The 24,821-nt window shown below is 31.7% G+C and overlaps 1 protein-coding gene across 1 annotated transcript; it reads right to left on the bottom strand.

Moving 5' to 3' along the window:
* Positions 1-1,706: 1,706 nt before the first annotated feature.
* LOC145325196 (limbic system-associated membrane protein-like) lies at positions 1,707-4,614 on the bottom strand. The gene is made up of 3 exons (XM_080168080.1): positions 3,639-4,614; positions 3,365-3,516; positions 1,707-3,126 (listed from the first exon to the last, which is right to left on the bottom strand). The coding sequence occupies exons 1-3, from the start codon at positions 4,447-4,449 to the stop codon at positions 3,019-3,021; spliced, it is 1,071 nt and encodes a 356-aa protein (XP_080024206.1). The 5' UTR covers positions 4,450-4,614; the 3' UTR covers positions 1,707-3,018.
* Positions 4,615-24,821: the final 20,207 nt, after the last annotated feature.

The following is a 24,821-nucleotide window of genomic DNA, read 5'->3' on the forward strand; positions in this document are numbered from 1 at the left end:
CATATTGTTTTCTTCATGACCTTTATGACTACAGTAATAAGTTGATGTAAAGTTGTTTTATGTACAAAAGCTTTATTAAACTCAGGAGAGGAGAGGCCATTAGACTGTAAACTATTCTGGTTCCCAAAGTATTAAATTATTTGGTTTCTTTTGTTTAATCTAGACTGGAACTTATTTAAATATACCAAATTTAATAAATTATAATTAATGTCTTACATCAATTTATTGTTCATTGTCTAATCACATAGGATCCTTGGTAAGGAATAAACTAATGTCTTGTCTTAAGCCTGGTTCCAAATTTGTTCTGGTGTTTATGATAAGCCTGGTTCCAAATTTGTTCTGGTGTTTATAATATGCGAAGATTCATCATATCCTAATCACATAGGTATGCTTTCAAATCCGCATAAAAAGCTGTTCATTTTTTTCATTAGCAGACGAACCTAATAATCCTTGTATAAAAATAACAGGAGGTCTGCTGTCTGTACCGAAGGATCAATATGAATTTATTTATAGTGGAGCTTATTTTAGGTCCTGGGAATGTTTTTAACTATTTTTGGGGAATGGTAACTTTACTATCCCAAGAGAAATCTGCCCCGGGGAAAAAATACTTTTTCATTGTAGTAATAAAATTTAACAGCAAGTTTTATACTCCCTTTTAAGTTCATTTAGAGGCTGTAGGGCGCAGCCACTTGTTTTCTTATATGTATAGCTACAAGAAAGATATAATTCTTCTTGGTGGAAACATATTGATTCAAATCATTTAAATGAAACATTTCTGACAAAATTTATTGAAATTTTCAAGATAAATTTATTGATACGCTGTTGGAATATGAATATTTACGGGTCGCACCATGTTCTTACAAACGAAGAAAGTTTAAGGAAACCTCATTTCTAAAGCCAAGCTTAATAACTATTTATCGCAAAGTAGTAAATGCAGCTTTCCAAAGATAGTATAAGAAAAATCTTTTGGCCCCGTTGGGCCGCAAGTATGCTCAACCAAACTGATGATAATGTTATGATTTTTGTTTTATTATTTGGGTAAAACAATCGGTTATTCGATACGATACATATTTTTTTCTGTATGACTCAGAAACGCTTCAAATAATGCGGATTAATCGGTCATATTGTAAATTATATTCAAATAAGGGAAATTTTAAAGGAAGAAGATAGTTTTAATTTTTTTCCTTCCTAGGAACATAGTAAGTTTTAATTTAAATAGAGATATTCTGGATACAGAACAGAAAATTATTTGAGTCAATGAGTTCATAAAATAAAATTTTCTAAAATAAATATTTAGTAACTCTTTAACTAAAATAAATGATGAAATAAATGAATAGATGCAGGATATAAGTAAATATACTGACAGGGAAATTTGTCGCCAGTTTAGCTTGCTATTATGTACCTAATTTATTGGTCAGTTCATCCACTAGGAGGGGAAGAAATGGGATAAATGGGGTTATCCACCGTTATTTTAACAAGCTGCGCGCATCACTTTATCAGAGTACATGAAAATATGGTGCAACTTCACAGTAATGATATGTATTGAGTTGACTGATAAATAACCTTCTTATTTAGTCTCTACGGAGCATTTTTGCATTCTTCATTTAACTCTTCTTTTTTGCTTCTTATTGCTACGCTACTTATGGACTAAATTCTCATATAATTTAAACAAAACTACTCTATACTGAATCATAGACAATATGAAATACTTTAGATAAATTTATTTGAACGCCACAGTATGAACAATTAGGATTTGTAACATTTATATAAATTATCGGTTATTTCGTAATATCTTTTATATTTTAAATAGACCTCTTTCAAACCCCACCCTCCCACAAAATAAAAAAAATGTTTAAAATATCAATCATAGTAATGTGAAAAATTATAGGATTAATTCCAATCTTTTTTTAACCCATGGGACCAACCCCTAGGTCGACAAATCAGGGAAGTAATAAAAAATTGGGGAACATAAATGTATAAAATGGTCTTTTCTATACAAAATTTTGAAATCAAAGAACAACTTCAAAATATGGAATTTTCTTGGAAAATTCTATAATTTAAACGTTATAAATTAATTTAAAAGGTTTAAAATGCAAAAAGTAAAATATTGTCATTAATCTAAAAAATGTTTGATTTAAAATACTGCATGGTTAAAAGGTTTTAAAAAAGGTCTATTTTAAATATAAATGAAATTACTAAATGGGTTTAGCTTGCGCGCATTAGAGGGGTGCCGAGATAGATATTAATTGTGTTTACTATCTTATGATAGATTGATAAATTATTCTAAATTGTTTCAAATTTTATCTGGTTTAAATCAAAATTAATTTCAAGTGTGCTTCTTAATAATAATTGAAATTTTATTAAGGATAGGAAACGGGTAGAAATAATGTTTTCTTTTAACAAATCTTGATTATTTAAAATAATTAGTTTTGCAGTTCAAATGTTATTTTATTTTAGCTTTGAATTTGTTTTAAATAAATATTTCTCGGCATCCCAAACGCTTATAAATAATTTTGAGGTAATAACTAAAAATTCTATGGGTAATTTAACTATTTAATTGTTTGATTTTATCCTTTTTAAAACTCAAATCAAACAAAAATAATGATTTAGAAATTTAGCTTTGATTTTATAAGAAATTAATACAGATAGATATAAATTATTACTTGAAATGACTAGAAACAACAATTATTTTGAGCACTTTTTCTGCTTTAAAAATCACTTTATACATTTTTCAAAATTCTATGCATTTTTACTGAAAAATTTTGGCAGTTTTTGCTCTAAAAATTGTGTGTAAACTCATTTTTTCACAGCCCTTAAAAATTGTCAGGTTTTATCACTTTACATCCTGACAACTCGTACATTGATAATCCAGCTTCCAGGTGGTTTTCTGGAGCCACCAAGCGGCCATTTGGAACCTATAAGCTGGCTTGTAATGTACACCAAGTCTGGCACTTTTATGTTGAAAATTCTAATGCCCTTTGAGATCAGAATTGTTTGTAATTGTCTCTAAATGTGAATTTATCTGATGTTTATCAATGCTAGAGATAGTATTAGAATAGCTGCTATTGACGTGGAGATGGTTGGTGACGAATTTGCTGAAATTTGTCTGTCTACTCGCACCACCACCTAAAATATTGAAAAAAGTGTTATTGAAAATCTTGAATAGAATTGTATGAATAAAACATCTATCCATTGATTTCAATTAAAGCAGTGATCCTAAAGGATAGGACAATAGAAAATAAATTGATGCAAATGTCCAATTATATTAGACAATTAATCTTATTTGAACCATCCAATCAAGGTATTATAAAATTGTCCAATAAGACTGTAAGTGAAAGTATAATTTTAAAAAAAGAAAACTAACCTCTTGCACCACAAGCCTGTGTTGAGGCAGGGAGGTAGTGCCCTGGTTGACACCCAGACTATTCTCAGCAACACAGGTATACTCTCCAGATCTGGACACACAATCCTCCAGCTGCAGCACATGCAGGTATTCCAGGCTCCACATGGTGATTCCTGTACAAATAATAAAATTTATTTAAGAGATGTAATTGTAATCTTTCTATAAAAAAAAGTTGAATTTTCATCAGAAAATGCACTCGTTTTCAATATTCATTGAAGGAAAAAACTGTTAATACCTGGTTCTACAGTGGTTATCAGTCTACCGTCATGAAACCACTGAATCCGGGAGGCCGGAGCTGAGTAGACCAGACACTGGATCTGGACCCTGCACTCCTGCGGGGCTCCGGGGTTCATCTCTACCTCGGCTGGGAGCACCTCCACCACAGGGGCGTGCAACACGTTCAGGGTGAAGTTCTTGATATGCTCCTGTCCACCCACTCCATTGTTGGCATGGCATTGATACATGCCTCCAGCCTGCCAGGTTACTTCCCGCAGGGGTAGATCAGCCTGGCCCTTGCCAGTAGCCTGCACTTTGCCATCTTTGGTCCAAGTAATTTCTGGCACGGGCACCCCAGACCCAGAGCAGGTTAGGACAAGAGATGTGCCGGTTTTAACGGTAATAGCGCCACCACCTGGTGATATTTTGGCGGATGGCGGTTGTAGGACGACTAAAGACTTGCGGCTGACCAACAGCTCTCCGGAGGGCAGTTCAACCTGGCAACTGTACTCACCAGAGTCCACGGGGTTTAGATCACTGATACGCAGCACAGAGCCCTGCGGCGCCTGGCCCTGGCTAGAGGTTATATCCATGCGGGCATCCTGCCTAACCCGCATGCTTCCAGCAAACAAAATTCTTTTGCCCTGTTTCCAAACTAAAACTCCACGACCCTGTTCAACTATCAGATCACAGGGTATGTCGACAGAGTGGCTTTGCTCTCCCTCGATAATTTCAACCTCTGTGTTTTGTTGGGTAATGTCCAATTTTCTGGCAAATGCGCCTGACATAACAGCTGTAAAAAATACTATTGTTATCACTTTATTCATCATTTTGATGTTTTTGTTTGTTTATAAATTAATAATATTCAAACACTTTTTAATGTTTAAAAAACATTTATATGTGACTTTTTAAATATTATCTTAACTTGAAAAATACACTAAAGTTCTTAAGTCATTGAAATATAGCTTCTTTGCGATTCAAATGCTCAGATGAAACTAAATAAATTGTCCGTCATATTTTGAATGGTTGTGTAGAGGGGGAGAATTTGGGTGGGAATGGGTGGGTAACTGTGGAGATAGGGTCAGAGTGGGATTAAACAGGGGAGGGTAAACACGGACACATTACATATTGGTATTTTATGGGGGGTGAAGCAATAAAGAGGAAGAGAAAAAGGGAAGTGGTATCAGAGCGCTGTTATTTTTTCGAAGATTTATTTTGAGCATGACCGGGAAATGATTAGGGAGTGACCGCCGATTGTGATAAGATTTTTCGAGGGTGACTAAGAGGGGTGTTAGGAAATCATTCAGAAGGGGGGGGGGGAATGATATTAGGACCCCAAAAGGGGTATGTTAGGAATATTTTTAGGTACACATGTGATAAAGAGGGTGAAATAAAATGTGGGTTTTTTTTGACGTTTTAGGGCACATGATGTTGAATTATGGGTAATGGGATTAGATGGGGAAACTAATTTGATATGATAAATTTGCCTTAGCCCAATATAAGAGGCGGTACCACGTTTTAAAATTAAATTTAGGGGTCTATAAACTATATAAGACCGGGGATTGATTGGAATTAAACTTATCAATCCCCTAATTGGAATTAAACTAATAATGGCTATGTTATATACAAAAAAAATGCATCTATCCAAATGTTTATTATAAAAAGACAACTCGCCATACTTTTGGAATGCGAAGAATTATACATTTATCAAATATGATAAAAGTCAAACGACCTCTTCCATTAAAAGGGCCAATTGGGCTTAATTGCCTATTCTTATCAAAATGGTTTTAGGCTATTTTAAAATCATCCAAAAATGATTGCATTTCTTAAAAATGTAGTTTGCTTGATGTTGCTTTGCTACTTATTAACATAATTGTCCTTTATTGCAATATAATATGATAGAGGCTTATTATAAAAAAAATTTGGGGAAAGGGTGTGGGAATTATGCAATAAAATTCAAAAATAATAAATATCATGTAATAATTTTTTATGATGTGATATTTATGGTATATTCAATTTCTCATGTTATCTGATAATAAAAATATATCATTTATTGTCAATAAATATTTTTTTGGACAAATTTAAAGCTATCATGTAAAAACGATGTATACATAGGTTTGTTTAAGGCAAAGATTTTAAGTATTAAAGTAAAAGAATAGAGGGGGCATGAGCTATGTGTCGCGGAGAACCTATACCGTATTGGGTCCATGAAATCAGCTTTTAATGTCGAAAATATCAACACAGCCGAGCCCCTAAAAAAATCAAAAGGCAATTTGCTAGAAGACGAAAAGGGTCTCCACCACGTGGGCTAAGTAGAAGTCTGGATCATATATCTATACACTTATTGTTTAGTTTGTGAGGCAATCCTTATATTTCAACTTATTGTTATATTATCGAAATAAAGAATTGTAAAGACTGAAGAATTTTTTTATGCCGTGAGTATATATTATCGTTTCAAGGTTTTGGTAGGACGTGCGCCAACAAAAACCGACAATGTATCAGTAGGGTGTATGGGGTTGAAACACTTGTCACTGGTGTTGGGGGGATTTATCCAATCCCAATAATTTGTCAGAAGGGGTGGAAAGTGATACACAACCCCCTATCCCTATTTCAAAAAAAAATTATCATTGCATTATCATTAGAGGTTGTGTGATTATATAGCAAAAGACTAAAACTTCCTATCCTATCTATAATTCAAATTAGAACCATGTCTGCCCGTCTAGCTGTCTGTCTGTTTTCCGTCTGTCTGTCCAGATAAGGCTTTAGATCTCGCGAATTGACGGACTGATTTAGCTCTCTTTTCAGAGAATAAACCAACTGGTCATATAGAGTTTTTAAAATATTTTTGGGGGTTGAAGGACAATCCCTCCCCACCTCCTAGACAACAATAAAGTTGCTTTACTGTTGATTTTAAAGCTAACGGCGAAGCCACCAGAGAGAGAGAGGGGACAATGGCCTGTTTTTTACACCAGTCCTCAGAGTTTTATAGTGCCGTTTTCTCATTTGTTGGCTTAACAACTTTGGGGACTTCAGTGAATTCTAATTAGTTGGATCATTACGTAGAGTGTCCAAACGTTTCAACCATTAGTTGTAATCTACAGAAGGTTAATTATATATATCATCATTGCGGATGTACATCAATTTATCTTCCATTGTCTTATCCCTTTAGATCCCTGATCTCTGAAAGTAATACAAAGAAGTAGACTAAAACTAATTAAAAATGAAAATTATGGACATCAAAATTTTCACAAAGAAAACTAATTTGCTAGAAATTAGTTCAAATATCTATCTCATTTTTGTCTTGTCTTTCTATCTATCTATCGCATTTTTGTCTTGTCTTGTCTTTCTATCTATCTATCTAATTTTTATCTTGTTTTTCTATCTATCTATCCTATATTGTCTTCAGTAATGAAGCTACTCTATATTTTCAAATGTCTGTCTGTTAAAGTGGAAAGTGATTTATTTTTGTTGCTAATACGATACTATTATGATATTGTTGCCTACTCATCTTTGACATCATTTTCACAATACTAAAATTAGTCAAATAATTAAGTTAATGCAAATTGCGTATACTTATATAGCTAATACATTTTCCAAATTATACCTTTTTATTACAGTAATTAAAATTTGAAATCGATAGAACATATTGTAAAATTTTTACAGTAGGTCACAGATCTAACTACTTTGCACATGACTGTTCATGTTCAACATCTTTAAGTCATCATTGCCTATTTTAACAATTTATTTCCTATCTCAATATGTGTAATTAATTTTTTCTCCTTTCTCTTTAAATATATCTAGCGAGCGGCTACGCCACCTAGAAACCTCTAGGTGCACTTGAGGAGTGTGAAATTAAATTCGATAACCGAATTTTATTAGAAGGTATTATGGTGAAGGGGTGTAATTTTTTCTAGGGGCTATATCTTTTGAAAGGGTTGTGTTACCCATCCCAAAAATAGATATAAATCTTCACAGGACCTATGAGAAGCTACCCTATAAAGGAGAACCATATCAGTTCAACCGTTAACAAGATTCTTCGGTACAAATAGACAGAGAGACATCCTATTACTTGACAGTGCAAATCAATGGAGTGCCAACATTTTATAAAGAGACCCGTCCCTTGTAAATAAACTTTTTTTCAATTTGCTAACAATTATATTGTGAGGATAAAGTGTTATATATTAAATAATCAGCCATTGTACCCTTCCTTCCTAAAAGGTAAACCCTATAATAAATGAGTATACTAATGAAAGAAATGTTATCTAAATACAATCTCTTGTTCATACGAGTTACCTTACAATACCGTTGGCTGTTTTGTTGCCATAATAGCATTGATGGCGTTGTTATATTTACTAGCGGTTGCGGGTCATCTCAAAAAATGCCTACCTCAGAATACGCCTACCTCATTAAATACCCGTCTCAAAAAACGCCTTTTTCATAAGAGGTGTATCATTAAAAAAAGCTTTGTTTTATATCTAGCATACAATAAAATATATTTTGATATCATAAATTTGTCAGAATTAATTCATATTGTATAAAGAACCCAAGGCACTTTAAATTGAAGAGGAGATTTGTAGGCCTCTCATTCTAAAGTAAAAAAAGACCAATTTTTAGAAGTTCTCCCCCCCTACCCCCCCCCCCCCCCCCCAATATATAAAATTTCGACTGATACCTATATGAAACTTCACTAAAAAGAAGACCATGAGAATTAGTGATTGGCGAGATCTTTTAGTATAAACAAATAGACTCATGGAAAGACACACATCCTCTTACTTTTATGAAAGTCCTGTTACTGTATATTGTAATAATTTGCTCCTTTTTATGGGCTTAGACATTTCCCCTACTCTAATTAATAATTTCGTAGTTACTATTCAATTTTTATGCTACTTATGGATATAATTTTATTGAGAATCTCCCAACACCTAAATTTGTTCATGGTCTGAGAAATCTTTCCTTTAATGGAAGTTTCATTTTCTTTATCTTTCTATCTGGATGTCTGTCTGCCTTTCTTTATATCTCTCTATCTTCCTACAATATATCTAGCTTGCTATCTAGCTATCCATTTATCTTATTATCTATCTATCTTTCCCATTATATGTATATCTTACATTTTCTAATATTTTACTATTTATCTACCTATCATAACATTTAAATTTAAATTATTTATTAATCTTTCTACATATCTATAAAATTTTCTTTCTTTTTATCTAGCTATCTATGTTGCTACCCATCTACTTATTAATCAATTTATCTATTCATCTGTTTATATATTTAACATACTCTATTAAGTTATCTATTTATTACTTATCCAATGAATTTATCTATCTATCCATCCATCTATTTATAAATACCTGCTTTAATGGAAGTTTCATATTCAATTTAAAATTTTTGACATAAGTTGCCTCCCCTTTCATTTCATTTAGGTGTGCAAGCAAACTAGTGAATATTTATTAGTTTATTTCTCTCAAAATTAGGAGAGAGGTTTGATAAACCCTTTTATTTCATGACCTTTGTCTGTAAGCTGTAACTTAATAGATTGAAGTTGCACCTGTTTATGGGCCGAGGCATTATGCTTAAGCAGTTTCAAAAACATTAAGCAACTCTTTCTTGCCTCAAAAAATGGCTGGTTTTTTGGAATATATTACTTCAATCAATGTTCAATGTGTTCAAGCGATAACGAAGGCTAAAATCCAAGTTTGCTAATTTCTAAAGTTTCCAGAAATGTATCAACACATGGATATTTCATTTATTTTGGCTTTGAGTGGCTTTCTTAGCCAGGGGGGAGGTATTCCAGTAATTATCTAACAACGAGGACAATTAGGTCCATAAGTATTGAGCAACGATAACGATGCACATCTTAAATAAATTTTAGTTAATTTTGTCAATAAATCACTAGATATGATATTCATATTTTTCTGAGCGTTACTCATTCATGTTTAAAACATTTTATAATCCTTATAATAAAGTAACAGGATCTATATGTGTTTGTACTGAGGGGTCTTGCTGAGCGCTGAGCCGATGTAGTTCTCTTTTACAATGTAGCTTCTGATAGGTCCTGGGTAGGTTCTTAACTATTTCTTAGGGTTGGGGGAGATTTTACTTTTTCTTTTTGAAACTAAAACAAAAATGGGTGGGATCGAATTCATCCCCCTACCACCTCAAGTGACCCTAGAGACCTCTAGGGGCGTAGCTGCTATTTAAACAAAATAGTAACAACAATTTAAAATAGCGGATAGACAAACATACCCCCTATTGTAAAGTAGCTGCGCTGTTAATTAGTTTTAACTTGTTAGTTGAGCGGCTTCTTATTATTCAATTAGTCCATATGATGTTCAATTATGTTTAATAAACAAGTTGCTGCGCTTACAGCTTCTAAAGAGATATGCTGTAGTGTGAGTAGGGAAAAAGGATGGCCCACACCTAAAAGTTTAAATTAATTCCATAGGTTTTTGGTTGATAAATGGGGGAATTTAAATGCACTAGAACCAATACGAATAACCTCTAAAATTCTTGTGTTGCTGCTGTTGCTAAGAAATTAATAGACAAACGACCTTTACTTTTTGAGATCTTATTGTAGATCCAGTTTATAGCTTGATAGTGGTTTTAGAAAGAAAGAAAAAGCTATTTATGTTGAATATAGCCAAAAGCCTGCCCAAGACGTTAAATTAGTTGGGGCAAGGAGTTATTTTTTCTAAGGCGATTTCTCTGTGGAGGGTAGTGTTACCCTCTACCAAAATAATTATAAAACTACCCAGGACCTTAAAGAAGCTACATTATACAGGAGAATCATATCAGTTCAGAGGTTCAGTACACACAGACATACACACAAGACATCTTGTTACTTTTATATAAGGATTGTATTTTGGTGAATTGAGCCCCCTTTTCATCAACCAACAGAAAAATCTTTTGTGAGATTTTACAGCAAAAAGCACAAATATAATAATAACTCATTTATTTGAAATTCACTAAAAAGCAGTTAAAAGAAAATTTAGATATTTGGACTTTCTTGTAGCAAAGATTCTATACAAATTACTTTAGTGGGTCAGGTAGTTTTATGCATATTTATTTGTTTTCTCGGCTGTTATTGAAGATAAACAGCTCGAATTTTCAGTGAAAATTTCTATGACATATGTCCATATAGTCTTTACATTGTTTGGTTTTTAAGTCTGTAATCAGGCTTCAAAAGTCATAAATACCATTTTTTAAAGTTTCGTGATTTTCTTTGAGTTGTGCACATTCTTTCTCTTTCTTTTCATTATCTATAATACAAAGTAAAACGATGTCTGTCTGTCCGTCTGTCTGTCCGTCTGAAGCTTAAGATCTCAGTAACCGCTGAACCGATTGGGCACTACTTTTCAGGGATTATACCTACTGGTCCTGTGATGGTTTTAAGCTATTTTCTTGGGGGGTGGGACACCCCCAACCCCCCCAAAAATGAAAAACACCCCCCCCCCCAAAAAAAAAAAAAAATTTTCTTTTTAAAACTAAAATTTGAATAGTGGGGTCGACTACCCTCCCCCCCCAAAAAAAAAAAAATTCCCCCCCCCAAAAAATTTTTTTTTTTTAACTTTTCTTTTAAATCTAAAATGATTAAACCTCTTGGGGCAAAGCCCCTAGATGCTAGGGGCGAAGCCGCTAGTTATGAATACTGAACGAGTGCTATAAATATATCTCAATTTGTCCTTTTATCCTTTTCATGACATTTTGTGCTTCACTACATGAATGTATTAATCCTTTTTAGAATTAATTTTGTTTCATAACTTACAGTGATCTAACCATTTCATAGCACAACCTTTGAATAAAAGTCATAACTTTGCAGATAAATGAAAAATGAAATAACTTACTCACTAAAAATACGACAATTTTCTATAATAGTCTTTCTTTTTCTGACGTCTCTAGTGTGGTTATTTCTGGGCTTTGACTAAAACACACTTTCTAACTATTTATTAACTTGTTATTTTGTATCCCAACCAGTTGAAAATAGCCGAACATGAAAAAAAGGTGTCAGAAGTTAAGTAATTTTAGGCAGGGATATGGTACTCTAAAGAAAAGTAAAACATGACAAACAAAGATTTGCAAAAGGACTAAAGGTTAAGGTATAAAGCCAGCAGACATATTAAGTGTCACATAATACTTGGGATCTAATGTCATCCTAGATGTCATCCTAATGATTATAAACAAAATTATATTCTGTAAAGTATAATTATTGATTGGAAAGATCGGACATATTTTATTTAGCTTGAAACAACTAGTTTAATATATAAAAGTACCCAAAATTATTGGGCTGAAAAATTTGGGGACATATTTATAAACTTTGTATACTAGTCTCCAAAACATTTTACAGTCCAATGTCCCCTACCTGCCTGGTGAATACTATTTTGTTCTATCTTGATGAGGTGAAAACTAATTTCTTTCGGCATTTATACAAAACAACTAAAAAGAGTTAATCATAGTAATTTTACTAATTAGTATGGAAATTATTTAAAACTGTAAATTCTATTCAAGTATTACAATTTTTTGTACTTTTTAAAATCTATTATGACAATTTTACGAATTTTACTTGAAATTATATATGAAAAAAGTCTTTCAGAAGGGAAGTTTATTGAAAGAAATAAAATTAGGGGAGGAGTCTTACATTAATTTAAAGAAAGCTTTTCTCATTGGGATACAGAATTGTTTAAGTAATGGATAAAAAAAATAACTCTCCATTAATTATCATACGTGAAATTAGGTAGGTTAAATTATCTGCTATTGTTCTCTCCCTAACTGTTTTTTTAAAACTCCTATGACCTAAAATTAAAATTCTAAATGAATTTAACTCTTAGTTGTTTTAGTAGATTTTCAGTAAGTTTTATTTGTCAGTCTGTGTTGGTAGCTGCTAGTGGATACATAAACTAGAAGGATTATTATAATCAGTCTTACTTCAGATTTGATTTCTGTTTTGCTTATGGCCTTAATTGTCCTTGTTTAACAATATGGAATAAGTTTCGCTCCTATAATTTATTAGCACAACAAAAATTAATTTGAATTTTTTAGATTGAAACAAATGTCAAAAAGAATATCTACTTAACTAAGAATTACTTTTGGCGATAAACACTCTTCTTTGTTATACTCAACTCTGAAAAACACCATAAAAAACGCTCCTCAACTTAAACTATAGTGTCATATGGTCAAAAAAGATACCCATAAAAACCTTCAGGGCAAATTTTATTAATTATTTTTTAATGATATCCTTTTAGATGAGGAAAAAAGCCTGTTGCGGCAGACGCAAATTGTCACATTGACTCTGCAGATTGACTGCGGCTACGGTTTCACACAATTTTTGAGACTACAACTGTAGTGGCTACTGCTCTTACCCGTAAATTAAATCGCTGCGGCTGCTGGTATGTTATTAACTGCGGCTGTACGGGGTCGCGGACAACAAACCCTAGAGCAAAAGCTTTTTTGAAAATACTGTTAGATTAAAATAAGATTAGATTTTTAATAATATACTTTTTAGTAACAAAGCTACTGTAGAATCATGTCTATACATCTGTCAAAGTAAGTTATGTATTTACGTAAGTTACTTTCTTATATATTGGCGGATATTAAAATTAAAGTACAACCCAGCAAATATGATTTTTTTATTGATTGCCTTTAAATCATTATATTTGTTGTATAACCTACTACTGTTATTTTCAAAAAAATTTTGCTGGTTATTTGTGGTCTTCTTACGGATATTATTCTTTATCTAATGAACCAACTTAATTTTTTAAAACTTTGCTGATGTATTAAATTGGATGTAATAGTTCTTGTTTTTAATTAATTTCACAACCCGAAAGCCCTTTTTTAAAATTGAAAAGGTGTAAAACTAATTTATAATTTAAAATAGCTTCTAATTTAAATATCAGACTACAGAAAATTTAGAAATCTTCGTTCTCGCCGTTTTATACAACTTATTAAACATACTCTCACTTTTATGAAACCCCGCCTCCAACCTAAAGGAAAATAATATATTTTGTAAAGAGAAAAAGTGTTACCATGGTGAGTTGACTTATACCCATGCCAAATAGCATAAAATCTGTTAGGACCCAATACAAAACTTTAAAATTGTTAACAGTCTAGCCTTTTACGAGATCTTAATAAAAACACACCCAGCTCCTTTTTTTGACTAAATTAAAGGTGTAAAAGTGTTATAGCAATAATAAATTCAGGAATTTCTGTATTAAGGCAAAAATTAACATATAATAAAGATAAAAGAATTTGTAATAAATAAATAGTTTGTTATCCAACAAGGGTCAAACTAGAACAAATATTTTGTATAAAACGAAACTTTCATATGCTTAAGTTATGAACTTTCGTCATAAGAGAACTGTCACATCACTTTTAAATTTAATGATGGTTCCTGTAACAAATAGGTACCATGTAGAATGCAAAGCAAATCTTCAATAATTACTTGTTTATTTTTAAAGACTTTTTGGCACCATTACATTACATGTAATACGATTATGCTTTTACTTTTAAATTTCTGAAACCTGATTCTTTGGACGTTTGTTTGTGGTAACCTAAATTGTTTGGTAAATCTCTAGTAGAAGATTCACTACTCTTGGACGTGATCATATATTTTCAGAAGAAAATATAATAGTTATCCGTATATAAAAGTAACAAAATGACTGTCTGTGTGTATTGAAGGATCTCACTAACCGCTGAACCGATATGGTTCTCTTTTATTATGTAACTTCTCATCAGTCCTAAGGTTTAAAACTATTTAGAATAACACCCCACAAAAAAAGAAACAAAGAACATTTTAAATATTTATTTCAACATTTTTAATGAAAAAGAAATCAATACTATTCTATCACATAATGTAAGAGAAGGTTTTTTATTGTAGATTAAGCAAACGTTTGAGTTCTTAATTTTAATTTAATTTTTAATGGGTTCTAGACTGGTTTTAGTTTATTTTATTCATAAATTCTAGTCAATGGATGGTTTTAGGCTGATTTTCTGCCCACTTCTATGCATTCAAATATGTATATAGAGATTCTGGATGCAATTGACACGTCTGTAGCCTGAAAAATTAAAAAGTTAGCAGTCGGCCTAGAAGAGAGAAAGTTCGTCTATTTCAACATCCCTGAATATTTTGTAGAAGAAAGTAGGGAATGTAAAAACAATAAATATTGTTTTGCTAGGAAGTATATTTACATAAAATAGGGAGATCTCGAATTAAGGAAAAGGTATATGGAAATAATTTGTTATTGACAGGAGGGAGGGAGGATACATTGCATTGCAAATTAAAATGTTACCCAAAGATATTTGAACATATAATAATAAAAAAGAATTCTTTGGCCTAACTAGTTCAACTGTTTATTATACACAATTAAAAAGATAAGACAAAGCTTTACCTGAATAAGATATAAACAAAAGTCTGCTATTTGTCAGGGATGTCAGAGGTCTGAATGACATTTAATGTGTCCCATTTGAGTTTTATGGAATTGAAAATTAACCCTAAACGGTCGGGTTTTATCCATCTTATTTTCTGTGTGTGAAAGATGGAGAATCTGAGTGACTTTCTAAATATTGGTATGACACATAACTAATTTAGGAATTTTCTGAATATCTCCATTCTGGCGGGCACATGATGCCAGCACACCTTGCAGGGTCCTCCAACCCTTAACCTTCCCCCCATCCCTCCCACCAATTATGGTGCGGAAAGGGGCCTGACCGTTCAGGGTTAGCATCTATAAAAAGACACTTAAATAAGCTTTCATCTAAGACTGTTATTTGGATTTTTTGGCATGAAGCTAAATAGCAATCTTGGAAGTGAATTTCCATTCTTTATTTTTTAAAGTGTACATCTTTAATACCTAAAAGCTTAACATTTATTGAAAGTTTTTTATTTATAAAAGTGTGCTGTGATATATTATAGATTTACCTTTCCCAATAATTCTGAAGATATTCTTTGAAAAATATACTTTTATCTCTTCCTTTAAATTGTAAAAATAGTTGAAGATCATGTTTATTTTTACTCATTAGAGATGTTACAGATCATAAAAGCGAAGCCCTTGAAATTAAACTAGAAAAACAAAACTTTTTCATTAAACTAGTAGCTACACTGCTTTAAAGCCTTTATAGAAATTGTATTAAATCATTTGAACTATAGTTGTTCTTTTTAATAGAAAATGGATAAATTTGAACACAGTAATAGTGTCTGACTGATTATGACGTAACAAAAAAAATTAGCCAATGAGAGGCCACTATAAATTTTACCATTGGTCAATAACGGCCTCTCATTGGCTAATTTTTTTTTTGTTACGTCATAATCAGTCAGACACTATTACTGTGTTCATAAATTTTCTGATTTTTATTATCATGCTTACTGTGTTCAATAATTCTACTTAAAGACAGATATTTCCATAAAACGTATTTAATGTGTAGTTATAGTAGGGACCCTTTAAATCTTTTTGTAGAAAATGATAAATATAGGTAGGTTATGAAGAATGTTTGATTCTTACCACATGGAGTTTTGATTTATGCCAAACAAAGTCTAGTTTGTTATAGTATAAGTTACAATATCAGAAAATGGCGTCTTTTAAGTTGGACGTCGTAAATATTTTTCAATCTGAAATGTTGTCAGCATTTTATTGCTGCACTATGTATTAACAAAGATGTCCTTGTTTAGTAGTAAAATATATTTCAGAAATAGAAAATAAAAATTCTAGGCACCTACTTCCCTCTCCCGCCCAAAAAATTTAATTTGTTCTTGATCTCATGGTTAGAATAAAAGTTTAAATATATATTTGAAATCAATTTCATTGCAAAACCAAAGATTAGATTTGTATAAAAAGTCAGCTTTTTATATTCCTTTGTTGTATGTTTCTTCAATGTAGGGAAATTTTTACATCCTTATAGTAAAGTAAAAGGATGTCTATCTGTACCAAAGGATCTCACTAACCACTAAATCGATATGGTTCTCCTTGACAGGATAGCTCCTCATAGGTCCTGGGAAGGTTCGTAAGTATTTTAGGGGAGGACACAACCACCCTCCCAAGAGAAATGGCCGAAAAATACAAAAAAATATTTTTTTTACCCATGTTTGACAATGAAGTCACTGCTATTTTTTTGTGAAAGAATGTACATAAATAACCTTACCCTGATGAAGTTTATGCTAATAAACGAAATTAATTGATCATATGTTTTGATTATTTTCTGTCCTTGTTGACGAGACAGGATTGTTGGTACGCGTTCTTTTTATGAATAGAAAGAAAAATAAACAGATAAATAGTATAAGCTGTTAAGAATTGAGTTTAAACAGGTTCTTTTGTGGATCAGATAAACAACTTTTAAGTTTTTGCTATTCATCTGAACTGCAATCAAATCCCAATTTTCTCACCCAAATATGTAATTACATTTTTAAATGTGCATTCATTTACGCGAATTACCACACCCACACATAGTATTTCATATTCTCATAAAGACACATCAGCATATTGGCTGCCTTACTTGATATGATATTAGCATACTCAGCTTTACTTGATAAAATTTTGGAATACTATGCTTTACTTGGCCAAAATTTGGCAAACTCTGGATTACTTCATGAAAAATTGGCATACTCTGCTTTACTTGATCCCAAAACAGCAAAATAGTTAGGATGTTATAATCAAATGCAGTCCTTGATACACAGATTATGTGATATCTATGTACAACTAAAAGAAATCCATATTTTCATGTGTGTGCCTGTGTGTTTGTGTGCGATTTCCGTGTCATTCTATGTGTGTGTGTGTGTGTGTGTTGTGTGTCTTTGTTTTATTAAATGTGAATTATTAATAGAAAAGAGATACTCTATATCTATGGTCTGTCGCTAAAAATGTTCTGAGGTCAAAAAGCGTTTTTTTAACTTAACTTTATTGAATCAATTTCCCAATGTGCTATCCCACAATCCCAGAACAAAGTTTGTTGAACAATACCCAATATTACCAATTTACAAAGCCACTTCCCTACCAATTCTATTGTTTTACTACTCTCGGGTTTATCAGATCAATGGATAATCATTAGAAATAGTTTTTAGATTATTTATTGCTTTTTCAAATACTAACGGCTGCACCCCTAGCATCCAGGGGCTCTATATTCGAAGGGATATGGAAAGGCAGAAATAGCCTAAAACTATACCCAGACTTGTTATAAAAAATAGCCTTAAACCATCTTGGGACTTATGAGGAGCTTCACTGTACGGATGAACCATTTCGGTTCAGCAGTTAGCAAAACCCTTGCTACAGACAAAAAAAACTTACTACTTTATATGATAGGATGTCTTTGTGTTAAAATCTTAAAGACTTCGAAAACTGTAAGGTTGTTAGATCTACAATTTTATAGTAGCATGGACTTTATCCAGGAGAGGTTCTAAGGTATTTGGAAGGACGGGTAGGTAGATTATTCGCCTGAGTGATACAGCATATGAAAAAAATAATTTCCATTGATTTTTTATCAGATTGCTCTATTGTTTAGTATTTGGCAGGTTTTAAGCTATTTTTGAGAAACTACGCAATTCTTTATCATAGAGATGTGAAGAAATTAAACTTATAATCTTATCAAAAACCTTTTTCAAATATAAAAGTAAATTATGAGGAATTCTATTTTGTTGTTTATTTACACATTTCTTTATCCTTCACTTTATGAGTATTTGTAGTAGTTTCATTTTTATTGATTGGTGAATTTTCATTTTAGCTAATTTTACTTTTAGAAGCCAAGTGCGTGATTATTAGGATATGGGAAAATGTCTTGAACTAAAAACAAGTGCAATAATTTATAATGAATAGTTAGGACTCTCTAACAAATGTTTCACAATAAAATCGCTTTGTGAATTTTTGCTTTATCATACGAAGCTGATTTTATTACTAAATATTAGGTACTTTGGCTTTTAACTAGAAAACAATACTTCTAGAAACATTTATAATAAGCCCAATTGATTATTAATAAATAGACAGATAGATAAACTGGTAGATAGATAGATGAATAGATGGCAAATAGATTTACATATAGATATATTGGTAATTCATGATAGATAGATTGAAAGATAGATAGATGAATAGATGGTAAATAGATCTACATATAAATAAATTGGTTATTCATAATAGATAGATAAACTGATAGATAGAATAGCTGATAGATGAATAGATATATAGATAGATTATTAATTCATAATATATAGATTATAGATAAATTGGTAGATAGATAGATGAATAGATTGGTTATTCATAATAGATAGATAAACTGGTAGATAGATACGCAGATAGATAGATAGTGAGATAGATTGGTTATTTCATGGTAATTTGAAATGGTTATGTTTTATCACTCTTCATAATAAACCACTTTCAAGAAAGAATCAAATACCTTTTATGTTTGAATATCAAATTCTAAAATTAAGAAAAGGGAAAAAATTTCTAACTTCGCATTGTCTAGAGAAAGAAAACTGTTGCTAACAATTTAATATCTCTTCCAAATACTGCATAGATTTCTTTATTGATACCAATGATAGTTTGGTTTTTCAAGGAGTTTATTCAAGCTTATATATTTATCATATATAAGTTTATCTTTGGGAGCTATAACCCTCCCAACTGACAGTGATAGGATGTCTGTTGGTTGCTTAAGATCTCTATAGCATATGGTAAAGAGTTTTCAGAAACCTCCAAATGGAACTTTGGTAAATTATGATATCGGACTACTCCCCCAACCCCTATCCCCCAAATCAAGAATATTTATAAAAAAAATTTAATTATCTTTTGGGACCAGACAAGAAAAAAAATGCTTTATGCACAAAAGGTACCTTGCCATAATGTAGAAAAAAGATGCATTGCACTAAACACACTTGCTCAAAATTGGATAGAATTTTTACAACAATGAAAGCAGGTATTTATCATATTTTTGGGCATATATTAATAATCTTTCATTTTGGCTCATCCTCAATCCTATTATAATCATTGCAGATGATAGATATATTTTATGTCTGTCTTACATTAATGTCTGTAAAATTAAAAATAGACCTATAATAGTGCAATTTTCATCATAGCTTTTTAGCATTTAATTTAACCATTAGGATAAGTCGACAGCCCTTATCTAGGTGCTTTCCTTAAAAGTGCCCAGCAAGCGAAAAAATCTCCCCGCCTCCTCTCATTTTTAAAATAAATTATGAATAAGAAGGGGTATTTTTTTTCCTTAGGATAACACCTGCGGTGCCAAAACCCTGAAGTGATACCCAGTATAGCCTTACCTAACCAAAAGTAGAAAACAAGTACAACAAAATCCCCCTCCCCATATTATTTTTAATTTACTTCAAAATAAAGGTGATAGATTTCTTTGCTTGACCAGACACTTGAACCGCTCTTATTTAATATTGAATTGTATATTTTGTCCTTGATGCAGAAACTAGCCCATTGTGAATTGTAATCTATAAAGCACTTAAAAGCTCTTACATGAAATGGTTAAAAGGTTACAAAATAAATTGCAAGATATGAAGATAGCCAGATAGATAGATAGATAGATAGTTAGATTCATAGATTAGACAGATAGATATTTAGTCAGATAATTAGACTTTAGATAGATAGACAGATGGATACAGGTGAGGATCAAAAGTGTTAGACAAAAAGAAAGATAAATACTGGATGTTAGATATATTTAAAAATAGATGCACTTTTTATACAGTTTTGTGTAAAAATTATTGCTTCACTTTTTCAATATCTATTAAGTTTTAATTTTGAAACCCTCCCATAATAATTTTAAAATCTAATTAAATTCATTAGTAATGTTGGCTTTGCATGCCTCGACTTGCAGAATAGCAAAATATTTTAAATCAATAATAGTAATTTTTCACTGGCAGAAAGGTTGGAACAAAATAATTTTATATTTGAGACGAAATATGTCTTTTTAGGGGCGAAGATACTTCATTATTTCATCTGTTTGTCCGTCTATCTGTCAGAGAGAAACGTTATTTCTTGGCTGCTATTCAACATTGATGGTTAATTTTTTTTGTGATTTTCTATACAAATAAGATTCAGTATATAATTTACTATCAGTCTGTCGGTCAGTTAATTTCTTTTTGATGAATTTAATTGATTTACTGATAATTGCCTAGTTTTTACCCTTTCTTTATTCATTAAAATTATTAAATTATTTTGCATTGCATAATTGCCACTGTTCTTCAATATGTAGGTTTTTGTAAGTGCAACGCTTTATAATGTTGCATTCCAAATTAGTCAAGCATGTTTAAATAAAAATTGTATCTTCTTTCTATAAATACTGGCATCCTTGTATTACTTATGTTTCAAATATATTAGTTTTGTATGTGTGTCTGGCTGTTTGTGTGTAACTCTTAATAATAATTGAATTCCAAATTAGATACGCGTATTCAAATAAAATTTATGAGTTAAAAGGCCACCAATACTAATGTTATTTATTTAATATCAAATATCTATCTATCTATTTGACTATCTATCCAGCAATTTATTATTCTTCTTCATATATATTAATCTATCTATTATCTATTACTATCTATTTTTTTATATATTGTAATACAATTTTTTTTTAAATCCTCTAAAATATTTGTAAAAAATCCACGTATTTATTTTTAAAGAAAAAAATAGTCTCTTTCTGATGATTGCAGAAGCATGAAACTCTGAGTAAAAGAAAATAAAAATTTAAGATAAAATGTTGTTTTACTTTTAAGTAATGGGCTCCATAGAATACTCTATGTAGAGCACTCTTGCCTACCTTGGAAACCAACATTTGTCCTGGCTCCTGGCTACAGTTGAGCACTCTGTTCACCGAGGTAACTTCTGAACAACAATGAAACGTTTTGATATTCCATATTCATTGAAGAACATACCAATACCTTCAAGACTACAGTACAAAAAGCAGGTAATCAGTAAGGTAGAAAAATTTGTTAACACTCTAAGATGGGCCTGGTATTTTATTTGTTACCCTTCTGATACAGAAAGTAAGGAAACCTATGGATTCAAATCAAACAGAAGTGTCCCACAGTTTGATGAGCTTAAACAGCTACGAGGTTTTGAAGATGATTTGATCAAACTGATTGAAAATATTAAATTTAAACCTGTAACAAGCCAATTTCAACAAAAGCTGCAAGATGATTGTAAAAAAGTAAAAGACAGCAAAGATGTCATAGTGAGTGCAGATAAAACTTCAAACCTGTATGAAATTCCTGTGGCAAAGTACAATCAACTACTTAAAAATAATATTACTAACAATTATAAGAAGTGTGATGCCAACAACATTGATGAAGTTAACATGGAAGCAGCCGAGATAGCAACTGAACTTGGACTTGCTGATAGAATCGAAGTTCTAGCCAAACCTTCCAGCTATGTAACCGTTAAAGATCATAAAAATAGCTTTCCTGGACGTGTAGAATGCAGATTGATCAAACCAGCTAAAACAAAAATTGGTATGATTTCAAAACAAATCTTAGACAATATAAATAAATGCATAAGATCAAGTACTAACTCTAACCAGTGGAGAAGCACAAAAGACACTCTTGATTGGTTCAACAATTTACAGAACAAGAATACCCTCAAATTCTTCCAGTTCGATATTGAAAGTTTTTATCCAAGCATCACAGAAAACCTTCTTAACAAAGCTATTGTTTTTGGGTCCCAATTTGTTAACATTTCTGATCAAGATAAACAAATAATTTTTCACTCCAGAAAAACATTCCTGTTTTCAGATAATGAACCTTGGGTAAAGAAAACTGGCGACAACTTTGATGTACCTATGGGTGGATATGACTCAGCTGAAGTGTCAGATCTAGTTGGGCTGTACCTTCTTAACAAGCTAGAAGCAGTGTTCCCCCAAGAAAATGTAGGTTTGTACAGAGATGATGGGTTGGCTCAGGGATAAGGGATGGGAAACCTGACCGAAAATTAGGTCTCAGCCTCCTTTTTAAAGTGATGGGGCAACTTTTCTTTTTTGCCTATAAAATCAACTCATTTTCGCCAGTTCATTATTGGCTGTTGGCTAATATCCAATAGCCTGAAACTTGCTTTTAGCATTAACCAATTAATTAATAACCAACGCTTCCCCCAGTTCCTAATTGGCTAAATTAATTCAAGCAAACATAAATTTCTGCTATTAGAATGAAAACAATGGAAATTTTCTGCTATCAGAATGACTACAATATATATGATGTTCAATCACATCAACTTATTATTAAATCTACACATTAATAAATGTCCATATAGCAAAACATAAACAGAGAGATCATTTTTTGAAGACTGCGTAGGATTCAACATTTTATACTTCAGAACAATGTGAAAACTCATGTCTTTAGAAAATTTAAAAGTTATATTTCATGTGAAATTGATAACCCACCTAAATGATTACAAATACAAAACTAGTTTAATAGTAATATGTAAATAAAAAGTGTACTGTGTTTTGTTAAAAAAAAATTTCATTAATTTTGGTAAAAATTATTGCACACTTAATTAAACTTTTCTGTTAATTTTTAACATAAAATTATTTTTTTTATTCTTAATTTATATGTATGCTATGGAACAATTAGTTGATAGAATGTTACCCATGTACTTATTCAATTCTACTTAATTTATTTATTAAAGCTGGGGGGCTAAAGCGGTGTTTATTTCTATATACAAATTTTAAGGTGAAGTAGATCCCCCCTTAAAATGTTTGAAAATAAATCAGATTTAACCATCTCAAAAAAAACCTTTTTTTTAAATGGAGGGGGGGGGGGGGTGGCGAAGTAATGACCATCTTAACGGGATTCTACTTAAACCCACTAACATATTGGTTCTTTGAAAAGTTTTTATTATATTTTATGCTAGGTGGAATCAACTACCTGAATTCTATTCTATACTTTTTTTCTTTGCATTCATATAATAGCTATTTCATCATTGTTCATAGTTTTCAAATCTAACTACTGCGTCATCCCGAAACTAGTTTTTTAGGCCTAGTTGGAAAATAGGCCTGGAATAATTTTTTCTTACGTTTCCCATCCCTTATCCCTGGGTTGGCTGTCTTATCGGTGTCTGGGCCACAAATAGACAGAATCAGAAAACAAGTTATCAACATTTTCGGACAAGAAGGCTTAAAAATCACAGTAACTACTAACATTAAAACCACAAATTTCTTAGATGTCAACCTGGATCTGGAATCGGGCAACTTTAAACCCTACAGAAAACCGAACGACAAACCTAACTACATTAACATCAAGTCTTGCCATCCACCATCTACCAAGAAAGACCTGCCTACAATGGTTGAAAAACGGTTGTTTGATCTTTCCAGTAATGAAGAGCTTTTCAATTCTGAAAAACAACAGTATGAAGACGCACTCAAGGCATCAGGCTACAATAAAACTCTCAACTATCAAAACAATAATGCTCAACAAGGAAATCAAAATAGACGGCAAAGGAGCAGAAAAGTTCATTGGTTTTGTCCTCCCTACAATTCAGCATTGGCTACTAACATTGGCAAAGAATTTTTGAAGCTCGTAGATAAACACTTTTCAAACAATAGAGAAATGAAAAAATACTTTAATAGAAATACCATCAAGATATCTTACAGCTGTATGCCTAACATGTCCAGTGTGATCTCCAGCCACAACAAAAAGATCCTGGGTCAATCCAACAACCTGACTGAAGCTGGATGTAATTGCAGGAGAGGAACAGTGTGTCCGCTAGATGGTAAATGTCTTACTGAATCCTTAATCTACAAAGCTACTGTAGAATCTGACCAGACATCATCAACCTATATTGGTCAAGCATCTACAACATTCAAAACAAGATACAATAATCACAAATCTTCATTCAACCTTCTCCATCTTCAAAAAAGTACACGGCTTTCTGGTTTTATTTGGAATTTGAAAGAAGAACAAAAACCTTACAATATTAAATGGGATATTGTTTCTTTGCAACCTACTTTTGATCCTGGATCTAACAAGTGTCAGCTTTGCTTAATGGAGAAAGTTTCAATTCTCAATTCTGACAAAAACTCATCTATCAACAAGCGGCATTAAATTTTCTCTAAATGTATTCATAGAAGAAATCATCTTTTGGCCAGACTGTAGCTGTTTAACATAGTTCTTTTTTATATATTGTAATACAATTTTTTTTTAAATCCTCTAAAATATTTGTAAAAAATCCACGTATTTATTTTTAAAGAAAAAAATAGTCTCTTTCTGATGATTGCAGAAGCATGAAACTCT

Source organism: Acartia tonsa, chromosome 7, assembly GCF_053477335.1.
Source record: "Acartia tonsa isolate MP-2025a chromosome 7, ASM5347733v1, whole genome shotgun sequence".
Lineage (NCBI taxonomy): Eukaryota > Metazoa > Arthropoda > Copepoda > Calanoida > Acartiidae > Acartia > Acartia tonsa.

What these genes read in the sequence shown, in the direction of transcription:
- LOC145325196 (XM_080168080.1), bottom strand. Translation starts at nt 4,449, where the DNA reads ATGATGAATAAAGTGATAACAATAGTATTTTTTACAGCTGTTATGTCA. An exon ending in GATAACCACTGTAGAACCAG is followed by an intron (nt 3,517 to 3,638) that starts GTATTAACAGTT and finishes TTATTTGTACAG; the next exon opens with GAATCACCATGTGGAGCCTG. An exon ending in ACAGGCTTGTGGTGCAAGAG is followed by an intron (nt 3,127 to 3,364) that starts GTTAGTTTTCTT and finishes TCAATATTTTAG; the next exon opens with GTGGTGGTGCGAGTAGACAG.